At 44.4% G+C, this 24,860-nt stretch overlaps 2 protein-coding genes across 2 annotated transcripts in view; one reads left to right on the top strand and one right to left on the bottom strand.

Moving 5' to 3' along the window:
* The window catches only part of 5-ht2a (5-hydroxytryptamine receptor 2A), a 68,413-nt gene extending 43,727 nt beyond the window's left edge, over nucleotides 1-24,686 (top strand). Inside the window, exons 4-7 of the mRNA XM_076788663.1 lie at nucleotides 17,252-17,476; nucleotides 20,204-20,513; nucleotides 23,098-23,394; nucleotides 23,795-24,686. Of these exons, the coding sequence (XP_076644778.1) occupies nucleotides 17,252-17,476; nucleotides 20,204-20,513; nucleotides 23,098-23,394; nucleotides 23,795-23,903 (941 nt within the window). The 3' untranslated portion in view covers nucleotides 23,904-24,686. The remainder of the gene's footprint in view (nucleotides 1-17,251; nucleotides 17,477-20,203; nucleotides 20,514-23,097; nucleotides 23,395-23,794) is intronic.
* The window catches only part of Hnrnp-k (Heterogeneous nuclear ribonucleoprotein K), a 346,733-nt gene that overhangs the window by 133,356 nt on the left and 188,517 nt on the right, over nucleotides 1-24,860 (bottom strand). The gene's annotated exons all lie outside the window — the stretch shown is intronic.

Below are 24,860 nucleotides of genomic sequence, written 5' to 3'. Positions count from 1 at the left end.
AACAAGGTACCGAATCGACCTAGCCTAATGAAAGGGGAGTGGCCTCTCCTCATCGAAACGTCAACTCGCGCGAGTTCCACTTCTGAAGCGATCGAGTTCGAGCCACTTGCAGCGTATTAACGCGAAATTACGCCATAGACAGGCGTGACACTGGTTTCGCTGGAGAATTCGAGTCTCGGTCCAGTTGTCATGTTGTATAATGGATGGACTGCGCTCGACGGTAACAAGAGCGTCCTCCTACTCCAATCTGGCCAATTTCAGTCTGAACGAGCTGGTAATTGGTCCGCGAAGAATGGTCCTCCAGTGCCAAACGAATATTAATAATTCCAAAGAATCTCCAACCTGTTAACCAGCGAACATCACGATCCTGGAGTGAGCTCGCTCTGCTACCAAAAAACCGCCACTTGACCCCACAATTTTGAAGAACATTTTCAAAAACCCGAGGACGCTGCAGGGCGGCTGCAAATGCTAATTGTGTTAATTGCGTCCGCGCGTATACAGCCATATATGTCCCAAACTCTATATATGTCCCGATAAAAGTTCCAGAACTATCCCCACTGTCGTGGGGTATACCCTGTGAGGGGCCAAGAAGCTCGGGAGACCTCGGTCGCAGAGGATAGTATCTCCTGGCCGATGCATGTCCATGGCTAGACCTGTGTTTTGGACATATATCGAGTAAACGCTGTACTCCCGTTTCCCTAAATTTCGCGACGACGTTAGTCCCAATTTAAGATTGCTGGAAGCATTCGCGGCGTGGCAAGCGTGAAGATTTCGGCGCCAATGGATTATGTACGACGCCCGTCAAACTTCGGAAATAAAAGTCCGTGACATCGGTTATTCCGGTCCGGACGCATGCAGGAGTCGCCGACGCGCACTTTGATCCGGAATTTCCGCGTCGGAATAGACGAATCGAGGAAGTTTCGATCGGCTGGCCGCGCACGTGCGCGTGTCACATATGATTACACGTGCGCGCACGTGCTCGACCGCGGCGCTGCGTTGCACCTGCCGTGTACGTAAATAAACGGATAAATAAGAATTCTGCTGGTAGCCTGCCCGCCATACTTTCGATTCTATGATCTACAGCCGCACGGAACCCACGGGAGCAAACCGGGTCTCTGGTTCCCCCAAGAGTTCTCGGGGTTCGAGAGGGCAGTAGATCTCAGAATCAGGAAGTCCTTGTCTTCCTCTTCCCCTTCCTCTTACCTTTCTCTCTCTCCTTTCATCTTCCCGATCCTCTTTTCACTCCTCCAGGGTTCGGAGACTCTTCGAGTACCTTCAGGAACATCCCATCATCCTCCGGAGAGACTCTCGACGAATCGCCATCCTTCTTATTTTGAATGGCTTTCCACTGAATTCTACACAAAGAGAGGTTTCATTTATAGAAAAGAAGTAACGAGAGACTGCTGTCGTATAATTTTTTGCTACATAATTAAACGGTACAACGATCCCCTTCGGAGTTACCCGTTTTCGGGAAGCCACTGTACACATTGTACCGTTTGGTCCAGAGAATCCTTCAGCATTGAGTATTGAGGACTATTATTATTAGGCTTAAGGCAGAAGCTACAGCAAAAATGTCGCCTTCGTCCTTCTGTTTTTGGTTTTGTTTACGTTGTGGTAATCGCATTACAGATTCCCCGCCCTGGGGGGAGAGACGAGGATATGCGGGTCTCCCCACTGGAAGGGTATACCCACTCCGCCAAGGATACTAAGTTCGCCAAGGTGATCTCCCTGGGCTAGCGGGAGACGGCGAGGAACTATCGAAAACAACTCTCCCCAGCCATGACACGTCGGGGCAAGTAAAGCTTCCCCCCTCCAATGCCTAATCTAGTAGGACACCGCGGGGGTCACCCACCTATTGTGCCCCTCCGGTTGCGTGCGTTCAGCCAACTTGATCGGTAACCTTCTGAACTCTGGAAAACTCCCGCTAATTGTCGAGACGACGGGGTAGCACTCGACATAAATAAAACCTCGAGTTTATACGACACAATGGCCAACTTTTTCGTCAGCCTGGCCATTCAACTCATGTCTCCTATTCTCCGGAGGACCCTCGTTCTTTCTCATCAAGCATTTTCTTCTGGCTCGCTGAAACGGACTCTGGCCGCATTGTCGGCTGGCTGGACCTGTTGCCCGGACGCTACCTGCAAAACGAGCTTTCCTCCTGGACGTGTTTATCGTCGGATGCGCGCATCGCAACGGCGGCGGCTGGGATCTATTTATTAGACAATGGGACCAGCGTGTAATGCGACGGCAATTAGTGCCGTGTGCGCATTGTTCTCCTCGGCACAATAACATCCGGGTACCAGCGGAAACTGCGGGTCGTCGCGACGACGACACGGCTTGATCCGCGCTTTTAAGCAAACGCGCGAGAGATATCATCCGTTCTACAGCTCCCCTGGCACACAACTGTGTCGCGCAAAATCCCGTGGAAGTAAAAACCGTTGAAAAAGACGGAATCCCGTCCCGTTCGATCCGGGTTCGAGCAATTCGCCACGCCCCCTACGGAGTTGAAAAGGGTCCGAAAACGAAGGGACGTTAGGACGCCGTCGATGTTTAGGGATTTGTACTTTTAGCCTCGGCTTGCCCCATCAAACCCAACGGCGATGTCCCTTTTTCGGTTCGTTTCAATTTCCTCCCACGGACATGCGTGAGTATTGTTTTCTTCCCTTTCCTGGTTTCTTCCCCCCACCCCTCTTTTTTTGGAATAGATAAGTAGGTCACGCAATTCCCACTCGTGCTTTCAACAGAGTTGTGCTAATTCAGTTTCGTTGTAGTTCAGTTGCACAATTGAATTACATTGTATTTCAATCGTATATAATAATTCAACTACGGCGTGACTGAAGTACATAATTCAAACCTTTCGATTAATTCGATTGCTAATTATTTTAATCAGATGTGTACTTGGAATACGATACAATTGAAATATTTTAATCAGATGCGTAATTGAGATACAGTATAATCGAAATACTGCCGGAGTTGTGCTAATTCAGTTATGTTGTAATTCAATTGCGCATTGTGCTCCATTGCAATTACGAATTGCATTGTAATTTAATTGAACGAAGTTCCGAATTATAAATTACAATATGATTGAATTACAATGCAATTCGATTAGTTTGTAATTATAATTCCTGGAGTAATTCAATTGTAATTCTGCGCAAGTCTGGCTTTCAGCGGTCTAACCCCGAAGCGTGAACGTTAATGTTAAAAAATCCCGTAGGCCCTCTGCCCTACGACCACGTGCGAAGGTAATCGGGCCAAAAGCGAGTATCGCGAGCCCGGCCCGTTGTAACATCGGTCGGGCTCGATGTAAACAACACGTGCCGCGTGTTTTGTTGACGCGCCCCGTGGTAAACAGTACGGGCCAGGCTCGAATTCGCCGAACCGTTGAAGGACGCTCTTGTTTTCGTTTCGGGCACACGCTATTCGAGCATGAATCGCAGAGGGCAAAGGGTTAAATAACCGCGCGAAAGCCGCGTTTGAAACTGGCCCCTCGTGAAATAGTTTGGAATGAAATGCTTCCTCTTTCGTTCGCAGGCTCGCGACCAAACAATTTTCCTCTGGATTACCGTGCTCGGTTCCCGCGCGTCACCGTTAATTAATCCGATTTAATTCGACGCGATTTCCCGCCGATACTTGAACGATACCAGCCGGCAGAGCAACCGCGAGAACGGGTATTATCGTGCGCGGCAAATGTCGCTTTGCAAATGATCAGTGACGGCTGGGAAGTGCGTTCCAATGAAAAACCCGGCGATTAAACCGTTAACGTGGAATCGCGTAATCGCGACGCGTTTACAATGTTTCCCGCGACCACCGTTATTGCCGGGCCGCGGCCATACCGATCGACGCTAATTCCGTCGTGTTCTTGCCGACTTTTATCCCTCGTTCCATTAACTCTAATTCGGACGTTGGTATGTTAATGCCGTTTCCCTTTAATTTCAATCGTAATTGACGTCCGTTCCGCCCGGAACGCATTTTCCGCCGATTATTTCCGCAGCGTCGTCGTTATCTACGAACGTGTTTCTTCTGCCGTCTGTTTCTGCGAAACACATTTTATTTCTGCCAACTCACCGGTGAAACCATTTTTCCAGACCATTTGTGCGTTTTTGAGATTTATTACAACTTCGGGAACAAAACGAAATGTACACAGCAAGAAACCTGTACAAACTAAGAATAAGGGTAAATATATCACTTTTTTCCGAAACACGCAGGTTACAGTTTTTTAAAAATTACAAAATATGAAGGTAGGCTATGACATTGGGGTCAGCCAGAAACATAAAAAGACAGCTGAAATCGCATTTGTGCGTCTATTAAAACGGGATCACTCGAGTCGTGACCTCGTCGCCAGTCCGACTTTTGTTGCGCATAAAATCCGCGTTTTAATAATCATTACACGGACACGCGCACACCGATTTCCTCGCAGAAGTCGACATCGGGCGAAAGGGCCGATCCTCGAGCTCGGAAGCCCTCGAATCGTCCTGCAAAAACAATCGATCGATAAGTTTAAGGGGTGGCAGTTCATTGAAATCGGAGGTCCTCGAGCTCGAATCACGGCCGGTCACGATTTTCCGGCGCGGCCGTGCCTCCAAAGATGGCGGCGGCCAGCGTCCGCGAATTACAGCGCGAGCGCTTCGCCGCGACGCGATCGCAATCTTCTTTTCGCTCCGGTGACCCATTAACTGTGCCCCATTACCTCGCCTCTTCTATTATTGTCACGTCGGGGATTCGAAGGTGTACGAGAAGTAGGTTCTCGAGAGACCCCGGCCCTGTCACGAGTAGGCGAAACACAATTTTCACGGCGCTCTCCCGATCCACTCCAATTCGATCCTTTTTTAACGACTGGATCGCGCGGATATCGGCTTTGAACGATTTCGACGGAAAATAAAAGAAATTTCGTATTTTTCATCAAAAGAGAGCGAGGCAAGAAAAGACTGCAGTAAATTTGTTGTCCGCTATTTTTCCCAGGAATTGTCAAGGTCACCTTGAACTTTTTACAAATGAACCTGGAATTTTCGTACAACTATCTTGCAGCGGACACCGAGAGGACCTCGGTGAGCAACGAATTTGTTCATTTTTCGTCTGGACCGAGACAACATTTAGCAAATATCTTTCGCGATAAGGTAGAGTGACCAAGTTACCGACGAGTATAGGCGAAAAATAGTTTCACGCGCCTCAACTTTTCGTCCTTGTATGAGAATATTCTTCGCTGGGAAAGGGCTCATTCGATAGAGGAATTTGTTTATTTTCGTCTGGACCGAGACAACATTGAGCAACTATCTTCTGGCTTAACAGATTCGCGATAAGGTAGAGTGACCAAGTTACCGACGAAAATAGGCGAAAAATAGTTTCACGCACCTCAACTTTTCGTCCTTATATAAGAATATTTTTTGCTGAGAAAGGGTTCATTCGATAGAGGAATTTGTTTATTTTTCGTCTGAACTGAGACAACAAATATCTTTTACCTTATTTTGTCAAAGATTCCATTAAAAAGAGAGGCATATCACTTTCACGCTAACTCCCACGCGTTACGTGGAAACCATTTACACCCGACTGTGACCCCCTCGAAACCATAAATTTCCTACGCAAACTATTCTTTTGTATAACTATTCTTTTTTGCGTTCGCGTAATTTTCACGGGCCGATTGAACCGGTCACCCGGTAGATCGGCAGGCCGGTAATGACGGTGAACTCGATACGTGAAACTTATCCGCGAAGCAATTTCCTTGAAGAATGGTCTGGTTGGCCGTCTAGTTGGCGTTATACATGATAATCCATAACGATATTACCATACCTATTCCGCGGCGAGCTATACCGGAGAATAAACTTCCTCTTACAAAGGAATTTTCTGCGAGGCGTATGACGCTCTCGAAAACATCTCGTTTCATCCGGCCGTCGCGTCGCGCGTCGGATTCTTCCTGTTTCGCCGTGACTTTTCGCTCCCTCAGGATCCCAGCCGATGATCCGGCGCGCACAAAGACCGTAGAAAATTCCATTTGAGGAGCGGGGCCTCGTTCGCCACTCGCGCGCTTTAACTTCGTCACCGGAGTCTCTTCCTCCTGTGTGTCTGTGTGTGTGTGTGTGTATGTGTGTGCGCGAAATACGAAATTATAGTACGGTTCTCGAGGTCCTCGCGCGTCCCATTTTTCCCGATGCAACCGGCTGAAGCGTTCCTGCCGTATTCGATCGCTCGATCTACCATTTTACCTCGCAAATGGCCCGGCTGAACAAATTCCCGATTCCCTAAGAGATTATGGTATTATCGAATCTGGAAGGCTGGAACTGTTTGCCCAGCAATGATACCCATTAACTCATCTCTACAGCTTAACCCTTTTGTCAATAGCTGAGCACTCGGATTACCTGTGCGCTGCGCGGACAAAACGATCCGAGAAAAAAGATTTTCGCATTGCTCCAGAGAGAATTGTAATTGTATCGTGATATGGTAAACCCTATTTTCCAACGTTCCCTTCTGTCTTCTTGTAGAAAAATATCCGTACAACTTATACGAATTTACAAGTCACCATTGTTAAATTTTCAAGCCCAAAAAATTCAACACAATTTTTCCAACAATTTCTAAGAGGAAGACTGAAGTTTGGTCCATTTATAATGTGGTCGTGCCGATTTAGAGTGTGTTGGATTATGAGACTGACTGAAAAGTTGAAATAGAGTTTCACCGAGGTTTCGAATGGCGAATAACGAAGAAATTAGTATGCAAATGCGCGGCACAGTTAGGTGGAGGAATTCGTAGATGAACGCGACAGACGACCACGGTCTGTGCTTTCCGAGTCACGTGGGACAATCTTATTTTATTATCTTCTCGGCGATGGTGTATGGATCACGGGCGTCCGGATTCGGATTATAATATTCCGTATCCTCGCGAAATACGAAATACGAAATCCGAAGTAAACAGACTCGCGCGGAGGGAAAGGGGTGGGGGGCGGGAGCGTGACACGAATGCTCGGGCTTAGGTAGCGCGCGAGATAAATCGCGCATTCGATAACAGCAGGATTCTGAGAGCTCCGCACAATATCTGACCTGCTCCGAATCCGCTTTATCTTTGTCTAGCCCGGAAACGCTCGCGCGGGACGACGAGAACCCGGGGGAGGTTTTCCACGGCAAATAAAGCTACAACAATCTCCTCCTGGCCCTTCGAACCTTTCGGTTTATCCGTGACCGTAATTCGGGAAAAATTATCTGCCCCCCCCCCCGGCCGAGTTCATCTCCGACTGCACTGTCCAACAAAATGAAACTTTTTTCGAGTTTTGCAATACCTGTTGGGTGATTCTTATACACTTTGTCATCCTAAAACCGAATCTGAAAGTAGAATTGCCCCATCACGCAACGTTTTCGAAAAATTTTGGTTTTTGTAAAAATGCCCGATTTTGATACGAAACGACGTGTCACGCAAAAACTAAATACGCGAGAAAGTTCAAATTTGAGTCAAGAGATAGAGGGGACCCTCCTCTACATATTCATATAGTCAATTATATTTTTATGTACTTCCTAATAGTTGTAAATGGTTGTTAAAGTTTGAAAATGTGCCGACGCGGGTACTTTGTACGCTCTATTTTTGTATTTATGTGAAAAATCCTTTATCTAGCAGGAATTTACTATACAGGAATGCATTCTACAGACATTGCTGGTAAAGAAACCATTCACGAAAAGTATTTGGTTCCCTTAATGTACGAGAACGATCAGAAAATGTTAATTGACAGCGTGTGCGCGACGCGTTCGCGCCAGACGGCCATTGCAGCCTTTTCGCGACTCGCCAGGGCCGTCGCTATGCGTAGTCGACGTTGGTATCACTCAAGTATGTTACTACTACTTTCAGATTCGGTTTTAGGATGACAAAGTGTATAAGAATCACCCAACAAGTATTGCAAAATTTTTTTGGTGTTGGACAGTGCTATTTTTCTCTCTTCGACGAACTTACCCTCTCGCGGTCATCTCCCCTTTTCTCTCTCCTTGATGGGGAAACGTTTACCCCCAGCCGGGACGGGATTGGAATTTTTAATGCGAGCAGTCGGGCAAAGAATCATTTTATCACCGACTCCCGGCCGAGTCAGCGACCGATGTCGCGTGAACGAACCATCCGCTCGTCCCTCGAACGGCTCCTTCATTTCCTAAAAGTCGATTCTCTTACAGGGTGGAAGGAAATTACGAGTATACCCCGCGAAGGGCCGGGAACCGAGGCCTCCTAGAGCTTCGATGTCCTTTTCTACGTTTTCCACGCGTCTCCTGACCGATATACAGTGTGTCCCGCGAACTCTGTCCCCTTTAAAATATCTTTGTTATGTCAAACGATACGAGACAATTTTACTCACAGAAGTTGTAGAGTTTAACACTAGAACGACCGATATATTGCTTTGTAACAGTGACAAGACTGTGCTCATTCAGACTTCATACAACTTTTCTTGTAATATGTGCTCCAATGTAGAGGTTCATTAAAAAATTTCCGATGAAAACATTTTTACAATTTCAGTAATTGTAAGAGAAAAAATTAGGAAGCAGTCATTTCCGACTGCTCCGGTCGTTCTAGCGTTAAGAAACTGAAATGATATTCTTCCGATTCGATGTTACAGTGAATTCCCGATACACAGTGTGTCCCACGAGCTCTGTCCAATATCTTGTTTATTTCAAACAATACGAGAAATTTTCCTTACAGAAGTTGTAGGGTTTAAGAAACTACATAGTAAATGATATTCTTGCAAGTGGAGGCGTAGAGAAGATCACCTTCGTTTTTTTTTTAAATGGAACGTCCAATTTTTCATGCTCGATTTCGATAGATTATTCTGTGTATAAAAGTAATAAACTGTATTTGTCCTAACCGTTGCTGAGATATTTGACTGTTTTCGCGAAGAACGTTCGAAATGTCGGCCATCCGCAGCGATGCAACGTTGCAGTCTTTCAACTGTTGCGTCTCTTACACGTCTTATTGTTGGACCGTCTATTGTAGCTGCGATAGTTCGTTGCTTCATATCTTCCGGAGTTGTTGGTGCATCTCGATGCACAATATTTTTCAATGTTCCCCACGAGAAAAAATCTAGGGGTGTTGAATCTGGACTTGGTGCTGGCCAGCAAATAGTGTCACCGCGTCCTATCCATCGATTTCGGAATATTTCATTAAGGGTACTTCTCGCCCTTCGAGCGTAGTGTGTTGGACATCCATCGTGCCGATACCACATTGTCTGACGGACGCTTAATGGCACGTTTTCTAATCAACTTGCCAATGTATTTCTTAAGAACGTATCATATTTTTGACCAGTAAAAGTGCCGTCGATGAAACAAGGCCCAATTATTTGTTGCCCTGTGATTCCACACCGCGCATTAATGGACCAGCGTCTTTGATGATCAATTTCTCGTAGCCAGTGATGATTTTGTACCGACCAATAACGCGTGTTATGTAAATTAACACGCCCAGTGCTGGTGAAAGTAGCCTCGTCGGTAAATAGTATTAAAGAGAAAAAAAGTGGATTGATTTGTAGCTGCTCTTGAGCCCATCCACAAAATCTGACACGATTTACATAATCCATATAATTTCTGGTGAAGGTTAATGTGGTACGGATGATATTTGTGACGAGCGAGAATTCGTGACGCACTACTTTTGCTGACTTCAGATTCGCGCTGAATCCGACGTACACTGGTACGAGGATTATGAAGTACCATTGCAACAACATTAATTTCATTATCCTCATCACTGCATACAGGCTTTTCACGGTTCATCTTACGAACAGCGAGACTTCCAGGTTCTTTTAATTTTTTACACAATCTTTCAAAAATCTTGTGCGGGGGGCATGTGCGGTTTGGATATCTTTCAGCGTACAAAATTTCGAGCCGCAATTGCGTTTCTCTTGCTTTCTCCATAAATTAGAAGCATCTCTAATTATTCTTCGAATGAAAATTTCATATTGACCATCTTATGTTCACTAACTGAGAAACTGACTGACACTGAGAGACGTCGAAAGCCTACCAATGTTTACATTAGACACAGTGAGCATATTCTTGAATACTGATGAAAGTAATTGAATGAAAACAGTCAAATATCTCAGCAACGGTAAGTTTCGGGACAAACACAGTTCAGTACTTTCATACTCAGAGTACGGGAATCTATCGAAATCGAGCATAAAAAATTAGACATTGCATTTAAAAAAAGCAAAGGTGACCTCCACATCTTCTCTCTCTACGCCTCCACTTGCAAGAATGTTATTTATTATGCCCAGTAGGGTGGACCTTAGTTGCTCTTGTGCAAAATTTTTTTTTAAATTCATTTGATGCGACCCTTGCAATCTGTTCTACTCGGTAAAAAACTAATTCCCTCCAAATTTCAAGTCGATCGGACAAAGGGAAGACGTGTCGCAACGAGTTTGTTTATGCAAAAAATTTTAATTTTGCGAAAAATGAAAAAGTACACATTTTTTCAATCCCACTGATCATTAAACACTATTTTAATGTAATATTCTTATTATATCAAAGCAAAAATTAAATTGTTTAATGAATTTGTTTAAGCAAAATTTTTAATATTTATTTTTTAAATATAAAATTTGATCTCACATTAATATAAGGAAAAGTGGAAAAAGACAGTTAAATACTTATAATTAAATATTTTATTTATAGGCCTAATTATAATAAGAGTATAAATAATTTTTTAAAATCTGTACTTAATGTTGTTTTATCAATTTTTGGGTATTTTTCCCTATAATCGGTTACAATTTGTAATATGAATTGTTTTTCTTCTTCGTTTTTGCATAACGTTAAATTATAATCTTTCATTAATTTTACTGCTCTTTCTGCAACGTCATTCACAACTTCTAATTTTGTTATAATACCTATCGCTTCGGTATAATTATTATTAGTTTCCCATAGTGCTGGATGAATTAAACGAAAATCTGAATTTATATTGAACCGTTTGAAAAAATTATTTGATTCAGATGATACGAAATGTTGTATTTCCAAATTCGCAAGATTTTTAATTTCTATAGTCGTTGTCATGTATCTCTTATAATTATTATTATTGTTTACATTTTGTAGTGCTTGCACCATCGATCTTTTTGTTTCTACTGAAACTTTTTTATCAAATAGCGCCGCATTCTCCGGTGACAAGTACCATAAATGGTTCACAATTTTTTTTAATGCCACATCGCTTATTTCTTCGTTAACATTTTTGTAATGAATTATATTTTTGATGAATTCTAGTTCTACACGTGGCTCCATAGCAGCCATTGGGGTCAAAATCCACGGCTCAATATAAATGTTAATTAGAAATACACATGTATCTCTAATGCTACTATACTCTTCCTGGTTGAGAGCAAATTCGTTTCGAAAAATAAATATTTTTAAAGTGTATATTATTTTAGCCATCCACCTCGCATGGTGAAATGCGCCAGGCATTTTGAATGAAATGCCACCCAAAGGAATCCCCCCAAGAAAAATTATTGCTAATTCTAAAAGTTCTTTGTAGTCATCTCTTGGGTGACTCATTTTTGTGTAATTTTTAAAAATTTCGATTTTTTTTTGTATATCATTAATATGTTTCAGAACGTAATCGTCGTGCGTTCCCGGGATGTAATTATTTTTATTAATTTCAGGCCAACTATTTTGAAATTTTTTAAAAAGTTGAATATTCCGTAATGTAATAAACCAAAATATTGACAATATTGTTGAAACTTTCAAGTAAAATTTCTTATTATACAACCAAAAGATGATATTTTTATGTTATAACAGTAAACTCTTATCATTAAAACATAAAATTTGAGTTGCATGTAAAATTAAGGGGAAATTACTGAAATTTTCAAACTTCAAACCGATTGCGACACCCTTTCCCGTTGTCCAATTGAGTTCTTCTTTTGCAGAACTTATTTTTTTTTTTATCTGGAACAGATCTAGGGGGTCGCATAAAAAAAATCAGATGGTCGAAAAATAAGGTCCACCCTAATGCCCAGTGCTGGCAAAAGTAGCCTCGTCGGCAAATAGTATTACGGAGAAAAAAAAGGTGGATTCGTAGGTGCTCTTGAGCCTATCCACAAAATCCAACACGATTTACATAATCCATGCAAGAGTGCGCACTGCAGTCTGTCGAAAAGTCGCAGTACCGTCTCTCATGCTGCACAAATCTTTCTAGAGTTTGCGACCGTGATATACATATTTTCTTACTTTCACTTTCCTCTGATTATTTTAAACAGTGCCAACCACCATTTCACCGTGCAAGATTTTCGTTCAACCGGTAGAAACGCAGCGAGTCCTCGAGCCCGTCCTCCCCTTCGAATATCTGGGTTTCGTTTCCAGGCCGCAATTAATCCGAGGTTGCCGTTTAGCCGGCAGCAAAAATTTCCACAGAGGCGTTATTAATCCTCGAGCCTGCCGCGTGGATACCGAGAGTCTCTGCGCCGTAGGAATTTCATTAGATACAAAATTATGCGAGCAAGTGTGTCCCACGGCTGCGTCGCAAACGATTACGCGTGTCACCTGTCGATCCACGCTATCGGGAAGCGTACGGGACGAGCGAAGACGCGAGAGATCACGCGCTCGCCTCTCGACGCTCCAAATTTCCGTGAACGATCCAAAACGCTCCGCCCGGAAATTGAATACACCGATATTCCGTCTAAATACCGAAGACGAGGTCAAACTGCCTCGGTAACGTAAATGCTCCGGCGACTGTTCGAGCGGTGCAGCTAAAATGCACCAAGATGCATCTAGTTCCTGAATTACAGCTCGGACGTTATTAAAGATATGTACGTGGCACGTTTCGAGGTCGCGCTTTATCACCAGTTTCGTTCGATACATATCGCCATTCGTTCATGTCACAGGAGGCGTTCGCCGACAAAGACACACGGCTGTTGCGGATCTTCTTTCTCGCGCGCCCTCCGCCGACATTTATCCGAGACCGAGCGCACCGGAAACGCGGAGGATGCCCGGCCCGGCCCCGGAAACGCGACGCAACAGTTGAATTTCGAGCTGAAACGGCCGCGCGACGTAAACGAACCGCTGACATTGATGTTCTTTGATGTCCCACGTTCTCGCGCCAGCTACCCCACCTCTGCGCGGTAAATCCGAAGCGACTTCCGCCAACGATGCTGCACTTCCGTCGGAAATACAACGGATCGTGTTTCTTGATGATAATTAATTATTCTGGATCGAATCACGGGAGACCTGTTGAATCGAATAAGTATTTTAAATGAATACTTAACGCACGCGGTGAAACATGTGCTTGCCTCATGGCGTCCCTCAGTCTTCGTGCCTCGTGGTTTTCTGGCACTTATGGTCTTTTTCGCTCGCTTGTCTACCGCGCCTGCGCTCTACTCCGCGACGCACTCGTAGTAGGAGTAGGGGAACACTCGCCCCGCATAAGCTCATTCGTCCGTATATGCGTTCGTGTATATGTACGGTGATTTCTCTGTATATGTCGCCAAGGCCTCGATGATAAATGTCGCGGATTTATCCCCACCGCTGCGGGGTATACTTCGCGAGGGGCCGGGAAGCTCGAGAGACCTCGCCGGGGAGTATAAGGTCGCGTGGATCAAAGAATAGTATCTTCTGACCGATATATGTCCCAAATGCTTAGCCAATAAAAGTCTCAGAATTACGTTTTACGGTTTTACTATCTCCACTGCCGTGGGGTATACCTTGTGAGGGGCCAAGAAGGATCAAAGACCAAGAGGGATCAAAGAACAGTATCTCCTGACCGATATATGTCCCAAATGCCTAGCCGATAAAAGTCCCAGAACTATCCCCACTGCCGTAGGAATTCCCCGTGTAGTGGGGCTCTGTGTGGGGCCAAGAAGGATCAAAGACCAAGAGGGATCAAAGAATAATATCTCCTGACTGATATATGTCCCAAATGCTTAGACAATAAAAGTCCCAGAATTACGTTTTACGGTTTTACTATCCCCACTGCCGTGGGGTATACCTTGTGAGGGGCCAAGAAGGATCAAAGAATAGTATCTCCTGACCGATATGTGTCCCAAATGCCTAGCCGATAAAAGTCCCAGAACTATCCCCACTGCCGTAGGAATTCCCAGTGCAGTGGGGCCCTGTGAGGGGCCAAGAAGGATCAAAGACCAAGAGGGATCGAAGAATAGTATCTCCTGACCGATACATGTCCGTGGCTAGACCCGTGTTTTGTACATATATCGAACAAACACTGTGCATCTTTATTTCCAGACAGTGTTAACGAGCTGCAGGCGATATAATCGATTCTTTTCATGTTTTTGCCGTTTCGTGTTTCAATCATGCAAGTTTTCGCGAACGCACAAAATCCTCAGTCGAATTGTTGCCAAGGTGTTAACATGTGGGGCCAATCGGCCGGATTGATCGAGACCGGACCGGTTCTCCGACAGAGTATTTTGTTAGACGTCGTTCTATGCGAATGGTACTTACTCCGAATGTAAATTCCTCCGCGTTATATAAGAAAAGCCACAGTGTGTCCGGTTTCAACACGACTCGCGGCAACATTCGGCACGTGTACCGCATACGAACCAGGGAACGGGGAACTGAACCGGCTATAGAAACCGTGTTTGCAACTCCTCTCCGATACCGTAAACAGTTCGCCACGTGGCCGGCGCTTCAGCGCCCCGAGCCGTTTAACTATGCGACAATAAAACATTATCGAAATAAACCGCGAGGCAAGATTCGAAATCTTGTTTCTCCGGAGCACGTGCGACTGTTCGGGGACCTCCCGCAAAAATATCCACCATGTTAAATCGAACAGGGACGATTATTAAATTACGGGAACCTCCCTGCACCGCGTTTGCTCGCTTCGCTTAATTTTGGCTATAAATTCAATTAAATTCATTCACTAGAAATTCATTTTTACCACGATCAACTGAATTTTATTAGCATATTTAGAACGCAACAAATGTAGCATCCACTGCGATGAATTTTAACTTTACACAGTCAAACCTGTTTTTGTGCGGTGCTTTTCTAGGCGATTTTTTTTTGTGCGATTTGTTTTGGGCGACTTTTTTTTTATGCGTCATATGAATGCCAACGGTGTTGGTATTATAACACCCTTGTGAAGTTCTCATCACATGCGCGTTTTGGACTATGACAAGTATTATAAGTATCGAATTGTGCACATTTTGAAAATTTCTCCATGTTTAAAATGAGAAATTACATTTTTTAAAAATGTTTCCACGTGTAATTTAATTATATATTTTGTTTGGAAAGTGCTTTCTCGCTATTTCTCGCTATTAAATCTTTGACATATTTTCTGAGACTTTTTTTACGCGGTCCCTCTCCACCACATAAAAAAATTTTCTTTAATATGTATTTGTGAAAAATTATTTCCTACAGCTATTCATGAAGTTTCTGAATATTTTTTTGTGCGGTTTCTTTTATGCGGTCCCTCTCCACCGCATACAAAAATTTTCTTTAATATGTATTTGTGAAAAATTATTTCCTACAGCTATTCATGAAGTTTCTGAATATTTTTTTGTACGGTTTCTTTTATGCGGTCCCTCTCCACCGCATACAAAAATTTTCTTTAATATGTATTTGTGAAAAATTATTTCCTACAGCTATTTATGAAGTTTCTGAATATTTTTTTGTGCGGTTTCTTTTATGCGGTCCCTCTCCACCGCATACAAAAATTTTCTTTAATATGTATTTGTGAAAAATTATTTCTTATAGCTATTTATCAAGTTTCTGAATATTTTCTTTTGTGTGGTTTCTTTTATGCAGTCCCTATTTACCGCACAAAAACAGGTTTCACTGTAGTTTTATTTCTAGCTTGACAATTTGAGTTTGACATTTCACTGTACAATTGTAGCTCTCCTTGTTATTATGATTCAAACTTTTATCAGACCCTCCCCCTCCCCCCGTTGCTTTCAGATAAGCTTTTCCCGATCGCCGCGAGCAACAAACGCTTTGCATGCTCCGAAAACAGATCGAAAGCATCGCATCAAACCGTTCCCGGTTAATTGTGACGTTATTTCGTCAGCTCTCGGGGGAAATACGGGTTATCTAACGTGCCTCGAAGCCGGGCGGAATGCTGCGCAAAATGGCGGAACGGCCAGCGCGAACAACGAACCGTGACTTTCCACCACGATTTCGCGAATTCTCCTTGAATCGCGTCGTAAAAAGCTAGAGCCTTCCACTTGAATATGTAAGAAAATACAAAATTGAAAAGCGCAATTCTTTCGGTTAAGCAGTGAACCTGTTTATTATTTATCATTTTCCTTGTTTCTTTGGCCACTCCGAAAATTCACACGCAACCATTCCGGGGAATATTTAATTTGCCAGAACCTTCTTTCTTCCGGGACAGTAGTGTTAACCCTTAGCACTCGTACGGCGACTGTAAGGCGCCATTAAAAATGTCTGTATCATTATTCAAAATATTTTTTACACTGTTAAATATGTTTGTATTTAATAAATTACTAAACACTCGAGTATTGTACGAGTAAATCGCACGATTTTCGTATGTATACCATGCAAAAAAGATCTATAAAAGGGAAATATTCTAGGTCGAAAGAAATGTTTCATTTTGGAGTTAAAGTTTCTTCGAGTGCAATGGGTTAACACTAAACCTACCACCGCCGGTCAAAATGACCGTTCCAGATTTTTTATTTTACAATTACTGAAATGGCAAAGATACTTTCGTGGCAAAAGGTGAAATAAATATATTTAGGAGAGAATGTATTATAATACGAACCGCACAAAATCCAAATAAGTTCAATCTCGTCATTTTTATAAGACAACATGTCACTTTTAAGGCTCGGTAGGTATAGTGTTAAGATTCCTTCCGCTGTATTGGCGATATTGTTGTACCAAACGTAACATTGTTTTCACGTGGTCGAAAATGAAATTGTTACGTTTGGTTCCGGAAACTGAATTTCGTGAATGCACCCTCGGCATTGCCAGTGTTTGACTATACGACTATACCACTACTCTTGTGGGCTACTAGATTATTATTTCGGGATCCGGGAGAATCACGCGGGGCTGGTTTGCAACACAATCGATCCTCGTGTTCCCCCCGGCCCTCGATCCCTCTCCGCCAGGAGTTTCGAACGAGACCCGGGGCAGTTTGCTTCATCGAGTAGCGGCGATATTCCTCGAATCGGTTCGATCTACGAGAACTCTTGAATTTTATTCGTCCCCGGGCCTCTCGAGATCCCATCGAGAAGGTCCTCTCCCGGAGTCCCGTCGATATCCGATGGCATCCCCCCGGGGGCCGAGAACCGATGGACAGGAGGATGCTGGATACGAGCGATTTACGAGCATGATCTCTCGCCGGGTTCTCAGCAGGGTGTCATCGTTTTCTGTTGCAGGATACTGGCCGTTCGGCGTGATATGGTGCAACGTGTACGTGACGTGCGACGTGCTCGCGTGCTCCGCGAGCATAATGCACATGTGCTTCATCTCGCTGGGCCGTTATCTGGGCATCCGGAACCCGCTCAGGACGAGGCACACCGCCACCAAACGGATGGTCGGCTTCAAGATCGCGGCGGTCTGGCTTCTCGCCATGTTGGTCTCTAGTTCCATTACAGTGTTAGGTAAACTCTCTCTCTCTCTCTCTCTCTCTCTCTCTCTCTCTCTCTCTCTCTCTCTCTCTCTCTCTCTCTCTCCCTCTTGTCCTAATCTTCCCCGTTCGAATTCTGCGCCGAGCCGGATTATATTCTCCCCCGTACCACCGACGCTTTCCAACTAATCGCCCGCTGATCTCCGCGCCATTTGCATCGCGTCGAAGTCTACAGAGAATTCCCCACTATCGAACAACCGCCGTATTCTACTGAATTTCCTCGTCCAAATCCTTTCCTTGTTTTCAACTCTTTGTCCAAGGAAATAAGATGTGCCTCGTGCTGATGTTAGAAGTCACGATATTGTTATCGTCGTGCTACGCACGGATCTTGCATTCGGAAGTTTCTCGTTAGTGCAAACAATTCTGTATGCAAAAACGCGTCTAAAACGAGGAATAACATTTTTCCGTTCGACGCCCCGTTTTCGAGAAAATCGATGTCGAAAATGCAGCGAATGCGGGCTGACGCGTCTGACTATGAACAACCTATTCTACTTCCTGGGTACGCAGTGGGCGAAAACGGGATTAGGGCGCTCGAAAATGGAAAATTTTTTTGGGTTTTAAATAAATGGGCGTGTTTTAAGAACGTTCCGAAGGAAGCAAATGCGAAAAAAAATTTTTGTCCCCCCTCCGCGACCCACAGGAGGCCGGCAAAGTTCGAGGAAGAAATTAACATGATTTTGCCAATATTCAAGTGCAATTTAAGAGGAAACTGTTCGAAATCACTGAGTTGGGTTTAGACGATACGAAAGCTTACATCTTCTAGGATTTAAAACGATGTTAGAACAAGTTATTGTTATTACATTTTGAAAATTGTAGTTTTCTCAAGTGAGCAGAAGTTTTTCACCTAAATTTGAACTTTAAGTATACATATTTTAGGCGGAGCCTAATAGAACCTAGCAACGACTACACTGTGATCAACTATGATTTGTTGACTAAACTATGCAAAAGAATTTAATTGCGACAACTTGCAACAAATCTACCAGAAATTACAGATTTACTTCGGGAATATTACTGCAGAAGAACAGGCATATTAATTCCACTTATTCTATAATTTGTTTAAAACCTGTGTAATTAATAAACACCGTGTAAATTCGAATTGATTTTTACTGCAATTTGAAGCTGTAAATGTTACCTCTTTACCTATTAAATTTCATTCAATTATCTCTAACGGTTTAGAAGTTATTATTTTAGAACGCCAAAATGACATTTTCGCCCAGTGTGCGGCGCGCCGAATCTTCCAACTCGATTTTCTCGCAAACGAAGCGTCAAATGAAAAAATGTTGTTCCCCTTTTCCGACTTATTTTTGCATGTAGAATCACCATCCGGGCCACCCTGTATAAAGAATAAAAGAAAGTACTGTTACACGAAGATCTAGTAACACCGAAAACATAAAATATGTACTTCTCTCAATCTTTTCGTGCATTTTTAGGACAAAATCATTCCCAATATTGTTCTCCGAGAGATAATAATTTTAACGTTCCATTTCCTATCGCCCGGAGTAAAATCAATCCATCAGATCGCAGATTGAAAATACAGATATCAGATTTTGAATATAGAACAAATATATAAATTATATAATATTATGTGCACGTTGGTGCTCCAGTTCTTTTATCTTTGCCGCATAGTGAGCATATCCTCGTCGAACCAACTCCTCGCTGTATGCACGCCTAATGCGTGACGTCACGTAGCAGGAACGCATAATCAAAGTTGGTCGGCCTATCCTTGCCTCAACGATCATACGTCGCTGAACCTCCACCGACATTCTCCGCTTCTGGTAGCAAAAAGTCGAATTTTGACGAAAGTGCGCAACCTGAGTTGCTACGGGTCGTACGTATAAGTCCGTCGAACGAGACGAGAGAGTAAACGTAAACGCGCGCGCGCGCACGCGCACGCGCAGAGTCGGTACACGGAGTCCAGATCCCTACTACTTACGGAACGAGAAGGTATTCTTGTGAAAAATATCTTCGATCTCATCCTGGGTTTGCTCGTCAACACTAAACCTACCTAGCATTAACAGTATCTGGTAAATATTGCCTTATAAACATGGCAACCCTAAATTTATTGAGATTGTCCGTAATTTTCCATATAATAAATGCTTGGACGAGGAAATTGACTCCACTATTTTCTATAAATGAATTTTTATAATTTCAATAATCGAAAAATATAAAACCGGTCATTTGACCGTGGTAGGTTCAGTGTTAAAGCAGTGGCGGCTCAAGTCGAGCGGGGGCCCCGAGCGGTACAAAATTTTGGGGCCCTCGAACTCAAGTTGGAAATAGAAGTTGCAAGAAAATAAATTCTCATAAATTCATTAACAAAAAAGAAAGGGGCGTGAAGCTACGGGTTCCAAGAATTTTGAAATTCGGAAGAAACTCACAATTTTGAGAACTCGCAACGATTTTTTATTGAGCAGAACAGAAATAAATTAAACCGTGCTCACCCCATAATTAGCCTCGAGGTAGGGGTTGAAACTTGCCACGTACGGTTTTCTTTGGGGGGTCCTATCAAACGGTGTGACCCCCTTAGGGTCAGATTATAGTAGGCGATTAGACTATTTTTGCCAGAATTTGCTTACCCTGTTTTTGTATCCAGCGTTCATACACTGACCTATGAAGGCCTATGAAGACCTATGTATAATCTGACCTTTTGCCCTAATGTCTATGGTTTTTAAAAGTTGCTTTTTCAAATTTTTCTGTCCAGGTATAATCAATTCCGTGAACATCATGCCAGGGCCGAGCACGTGCGTGATAAACAATAGGGCGTTCTTCGTGTTCGGCTCGTTGGTCGCTTTCTACATCCCCATGATCGTGATGGTAGCCACGTACGTCCTGACGGTGCCGTTGCTCAGGAAACAGGCCCGTTCCGTCGCGGAGCATCCGGAACGGGATCAGTTGCGCAGAGTCGGCGGCAGATATTCGTCGACGAAAGCCTCGTCGACGACCACGTCGACCACCGCGTCCTTGGCAACGCGACACGCGTGGAGGATTTCCGGTGGCGCCGGAAGCGACAGGTGACACTTAAAAAATCCAATGGAGGGGGGCTAGGCTACTTCTTCCAGAAGTTGTTTGGAAATATGACTGATTCAAGAATAACATAACAGTTCAAATTCCAGTCAATCATTTCTTCAGTTAACTTTCTTATTAACTCCTGATTAGTAGACCGTGGATTTTTGTGTCAATTACTAGTGGATTTGATCTAAATGTGTGCAAATGCGTCCAGAATTTCAAGAGTTCATCTAATCGTACAATAATTTAACGCTTAGCACTCGTGTGCAAAAATGCTGCATCATTATTCAAAATATTTTTGACATTATTAAATTTTAGTACGTATAACATCAAAAAAAAATATATATATAGAAGGGCAATATTCTAGGTGGGAAGAAATGTTTCGTGTTCGAATAGCTTCGGGTGCAAAGGGTTAAATAATAATATACAGAGAATTCTCGATATGTGTCAACAACACGGGCCTTGCCAGCGTCGTGTATCGTGTAGGAGACATGTCCGAGCCGTGTTATGTTTGCACTCCTCGGCGTCCGAGGCCTCTCGAGCTTCGTGGGTATACTCCGCGGTGGTGGGGATAATTCCACGACATTTATCGTCCAGGCCTTGGCGACATATATAGAGAAATCACTGTAGACGAGTGGATAATAATTACACTGTTTCATCTTGAAATATTTCTGAAACGCTTGAATGAATACATATAGAAATAATTAAAATAAATACATATAGTAGGTACACGTTGAAAAGGTTAACGCGCGGTAGAACATCCGCGTGCTGATGGTTGACGACGAAGGGGCAAATGGAATTTCGCCGCCGCGAGGACTATGCGGCCGCGACGCCGACGTCGGCACGCAATAACGGGATTGAAAATTTCGTTCGCCAGCCGGGCGTTTCGCCCTAATGACTCGGGGGCAGCTCCGCGGAATTGACGCGAAACGTTGCGGATTGAATTAAACGAAACACGAAAGGAAAATTCGCCCGCGGGAACGGCGACGGCGGAGCCGCCACGGATTTCGCGAAATTGTATTTTTGTCCTGCCGGGGGGAACTTCTCTGTTTATTCGATATTCGAAGCAACGCGCGCAACCGGATTCGCCTCGGTAACTTCGTAAATATTGACTGTCAGAAAAATATGTGCGGAAAAGCGTCGAACAAGCGCGCGCACGCGGAAGAAGCAGATTTTTATAATAGCCGCGCGGCGCCGCGCCGCGCCGATAACAGCCAGCATTTCGAACCGGAAGAAGATTTTCGAAACGGGTGCGATTTAATCCTTCCTGCACGCGCGAAACGACGCAAACATTTCGCGCAACAGGCGGGGAATTTTTCGCGATATTGCTCGAAAAACTCGTAAATCGAATCGTTCCCGTGCGCATCGAGCCGAGATGTCGCGTATCCGCTACAGGGGAACAACAGTTTTCAGTCTAACCGAGTTATAGCCTCTTGACCCGGTTCGGATAATCGAGGTTGTACTCTATCGCGGATTAAACGAGTAAACACGATCCTAATCGGGTCGTGTTTGGTATCGTCTCGATCGGAACAATCTCGCGAATAGACTGCGGATGTTTGTGTAAACACATAGTTTTCATTTAACCGTTTCGTTACGAGCGCCGACTATAGTCGGCATCCACGCGGCGACCGGTGTACAGGAGCGCTGACTATAGTCGGTAAAAAGATTCTACTGTACCTGTAGAGCATCTCCTGATTCATTACGTAACACTTAGAAAAGTGTACATACAAGAGAACGCCAAGGTGGCGTTGAAAGATGTATTTGCGAACACCGAAGACCACCGACCTGCAATGTGCACACTTTTCGGCGCGGTGCCCCGTTGTTGTTGTGCCCGAAATGTTACTAAAAACAGGAGAATATTGAAATCCAAATTTTCTGAACGATTCGTTATGTCACCCTTGACCCCATATCTTCTCGTTCGCTTACGATTGCTTGAGCCTCGCGCACAAGGGACACGAGCAAAGTCGAGTCACAGTCAAATTTCACTGCGTACAGGACCATAAGTCCTTCCGGCGTCTAAAGTGGATCATGCCATGCTACGGGACATTGTCCGGGAGACAAGGAACTCCACTCGGAAAGTGTTCGTACAGCGCCGGCCGCCTACAGTACTCACGGGGACGTATTATACAATAGGATTTCCAATTATTGTATTGGCTTCGATATGCTTTTTTTTTAATCTACTTTCCGAGTGAAAAATCGATGTTCCCGCTCGTGGAAATAGCTTGCTCGCGAGAATCCCGGGATTTTCATGCAACAGTCACCGCGGGCGAGGTTGGTCTTGCATTAATGCGTTCGTGTGGTACACGTGACGAAGGTGGATTAGCCTTCGAGCACGAATGGCTATTTGCGGATGCAAATGAGCGGACCAATTCGAGCTCCCGAAATCACTGAAAACTCCTCGTGGCGGAAAACTCTGTTTCGTTAGCAGTCCTTGGTCTTGCTAGATATCTCTGGATAACAGTGTGTCGACAGGTCGTATTTCAGCGTTGGCGTTCAATTTGTTAAAACCGCCTCCATGGAGGAGTCCTTATCAAAATGACCACAAGACACAGTGTATTCTAGAGTCTCTAAATCCATACGATTCATCAGGGTTCAACCGGGCCGAACGAAGGGCAGATCTCTGGCGGCGAACATGGTGGCAACGGAGCAGAAGGCTAGCAAGGTGTTGGGTCTAGTATTCTTCACGTTCGTCCTCTGCTGGGCGCCATTCTTCCTCCTCAACATTGTTTTTGCCGCGTGTCCGGAGTGCTCGGTACCCGGCCACGTGGTTGACACGTGTCTTTGGCTGGGGTACGTGTCGTCCACCATCAACCCCGTCATTTACACTATCTTCAACAAGACCTTCAGAGCTGCGTTCATCAGGCTGCTGAAGTGCAACTGTTCCAGGTGAGCGACAATAGTTCTACGATTAAGTATCTTTGAAATGAGTAATTTATCACGGTTTAGATAATTGTATTTACCGTTCCAAAACTTCTTGGATCCGCTGTATGTTGAGTTTCGAAAAATGTTTCCATTTCGCAACAGCGTTGATTGAATGTGTCACATATTTTTACCGAAGAGAAAGCACTGAAATGCAAAACATGTCCCGAATTCTTTTGAATCAGCACCACTGCTTGCACCGATTATTTGTCCCCGCGAAAAGATGCATCGCGCGCAGTTGACCAGACTATACGTCATGCGGAGCTAGAATTTGTTGGCCGCGTTAAAAATTGTGCGATCGTAACAGGTTCCGCGGAATCCTCGTCTGTCCCCTGACGCAACTTCCTGCAGGGAAAACGTTTTTCAGGTTAGCAAGACCGGAGAGATATCGCTCGGTGACGGAAGGTGGACGCAACGCGATGAGCTTGTGCACCCGGACCGCCCTTCCTTTGGCCATTAGTCTTCAGGGTACGTAGCTGTTGACACCGACGCCGAATCCGACGGCGACACCGGCGTCAGGAAGCTCGCAGACGACGAAGATGCATCGTGCAGCCCGACAGATGCACCGTGACACGCCATCTTCGTGAACGCGACCACCATCCCCGAGTTGGTGCATCGAAGCTGTGCAACGATCGAACCGAGATAATCGCCCTTTAACGGTGCCATTTTCGTCTTCATTGCGAAGCAGTCGAAGAACTTCTCGCTGTAAAATGTTCAACGAGTTGCAAACGCGGCCGACCGCTCGCAACCCGATAAACCCGGTGAATTTGTGTCGGAACGAAGGGAATGCGCGGTTGAAACGTTGCTACGGTGCAGACGATGCGCCGTTCGGTGGTCGCGCGAATGTACATATAAGCGTAATTCGAGCTGTTGCTAACAACAATCATTGAAAGTCTATTTCTCCCGTGACTCTCCGTTTCGCGAAAGAGCTCGAACCCGATAGAGAACCAGCTACGAATTGTGTCACCCGAATAATATGTACCCCTATACGTGGCTGCGGGAACGAATTACTCGATTAAAGATTGTCCTCGTCTGGTGGATGAACTGCGAATCTTTATGCTAAATAAAACTTGTCTGCATCGTTCGTGAGACACAGGTGCGAAATAAAAATTTCTTTCTTTCTTTCTTTCTTTCATAGACCATTTTCTTGGTGAATTTCGGTGCCGGACAAAATGGTGAGTCGTTTGATATACTTCAATACAGTGTTTACTCGATATATGTCCCAAATGCCTAGCCGATAAAAGTCCCAGAACTATCCCCACTGCTCGAGAGACCTCGGTAACATAATACCACAGAGGACACGAGAGTGCGCTCACGCCCGGGATTTTTGTGCCTCCGACATAGTGCTGCCCCAAGACCCAATTTTAGCCTAAATAAGATCTCACACCCACAGTAGAGAGAATCCACGTTTAGCCTAAATCAGATCTCACGTC

The sequence above is a fragment of the Halictus rubicundus genome, chromosome 5 (genome assembly GCF_050948215.1).
Source record: "Halictus rubicundus isolate RS-2024b chromosome 5, iyHalRubi1_principal, whole genome shotgun sequence".
NCBI classification, from domain to species: domain Eukaryota; kingdom Metazoa; phylum Arthropoda; class Insecta; order Hymenoptera; family Halictidae; genus Halictus; species Halictus rubicundus.
This window is presented reverse-complemented; position numbering and strand designations above follow the sequence as displayed.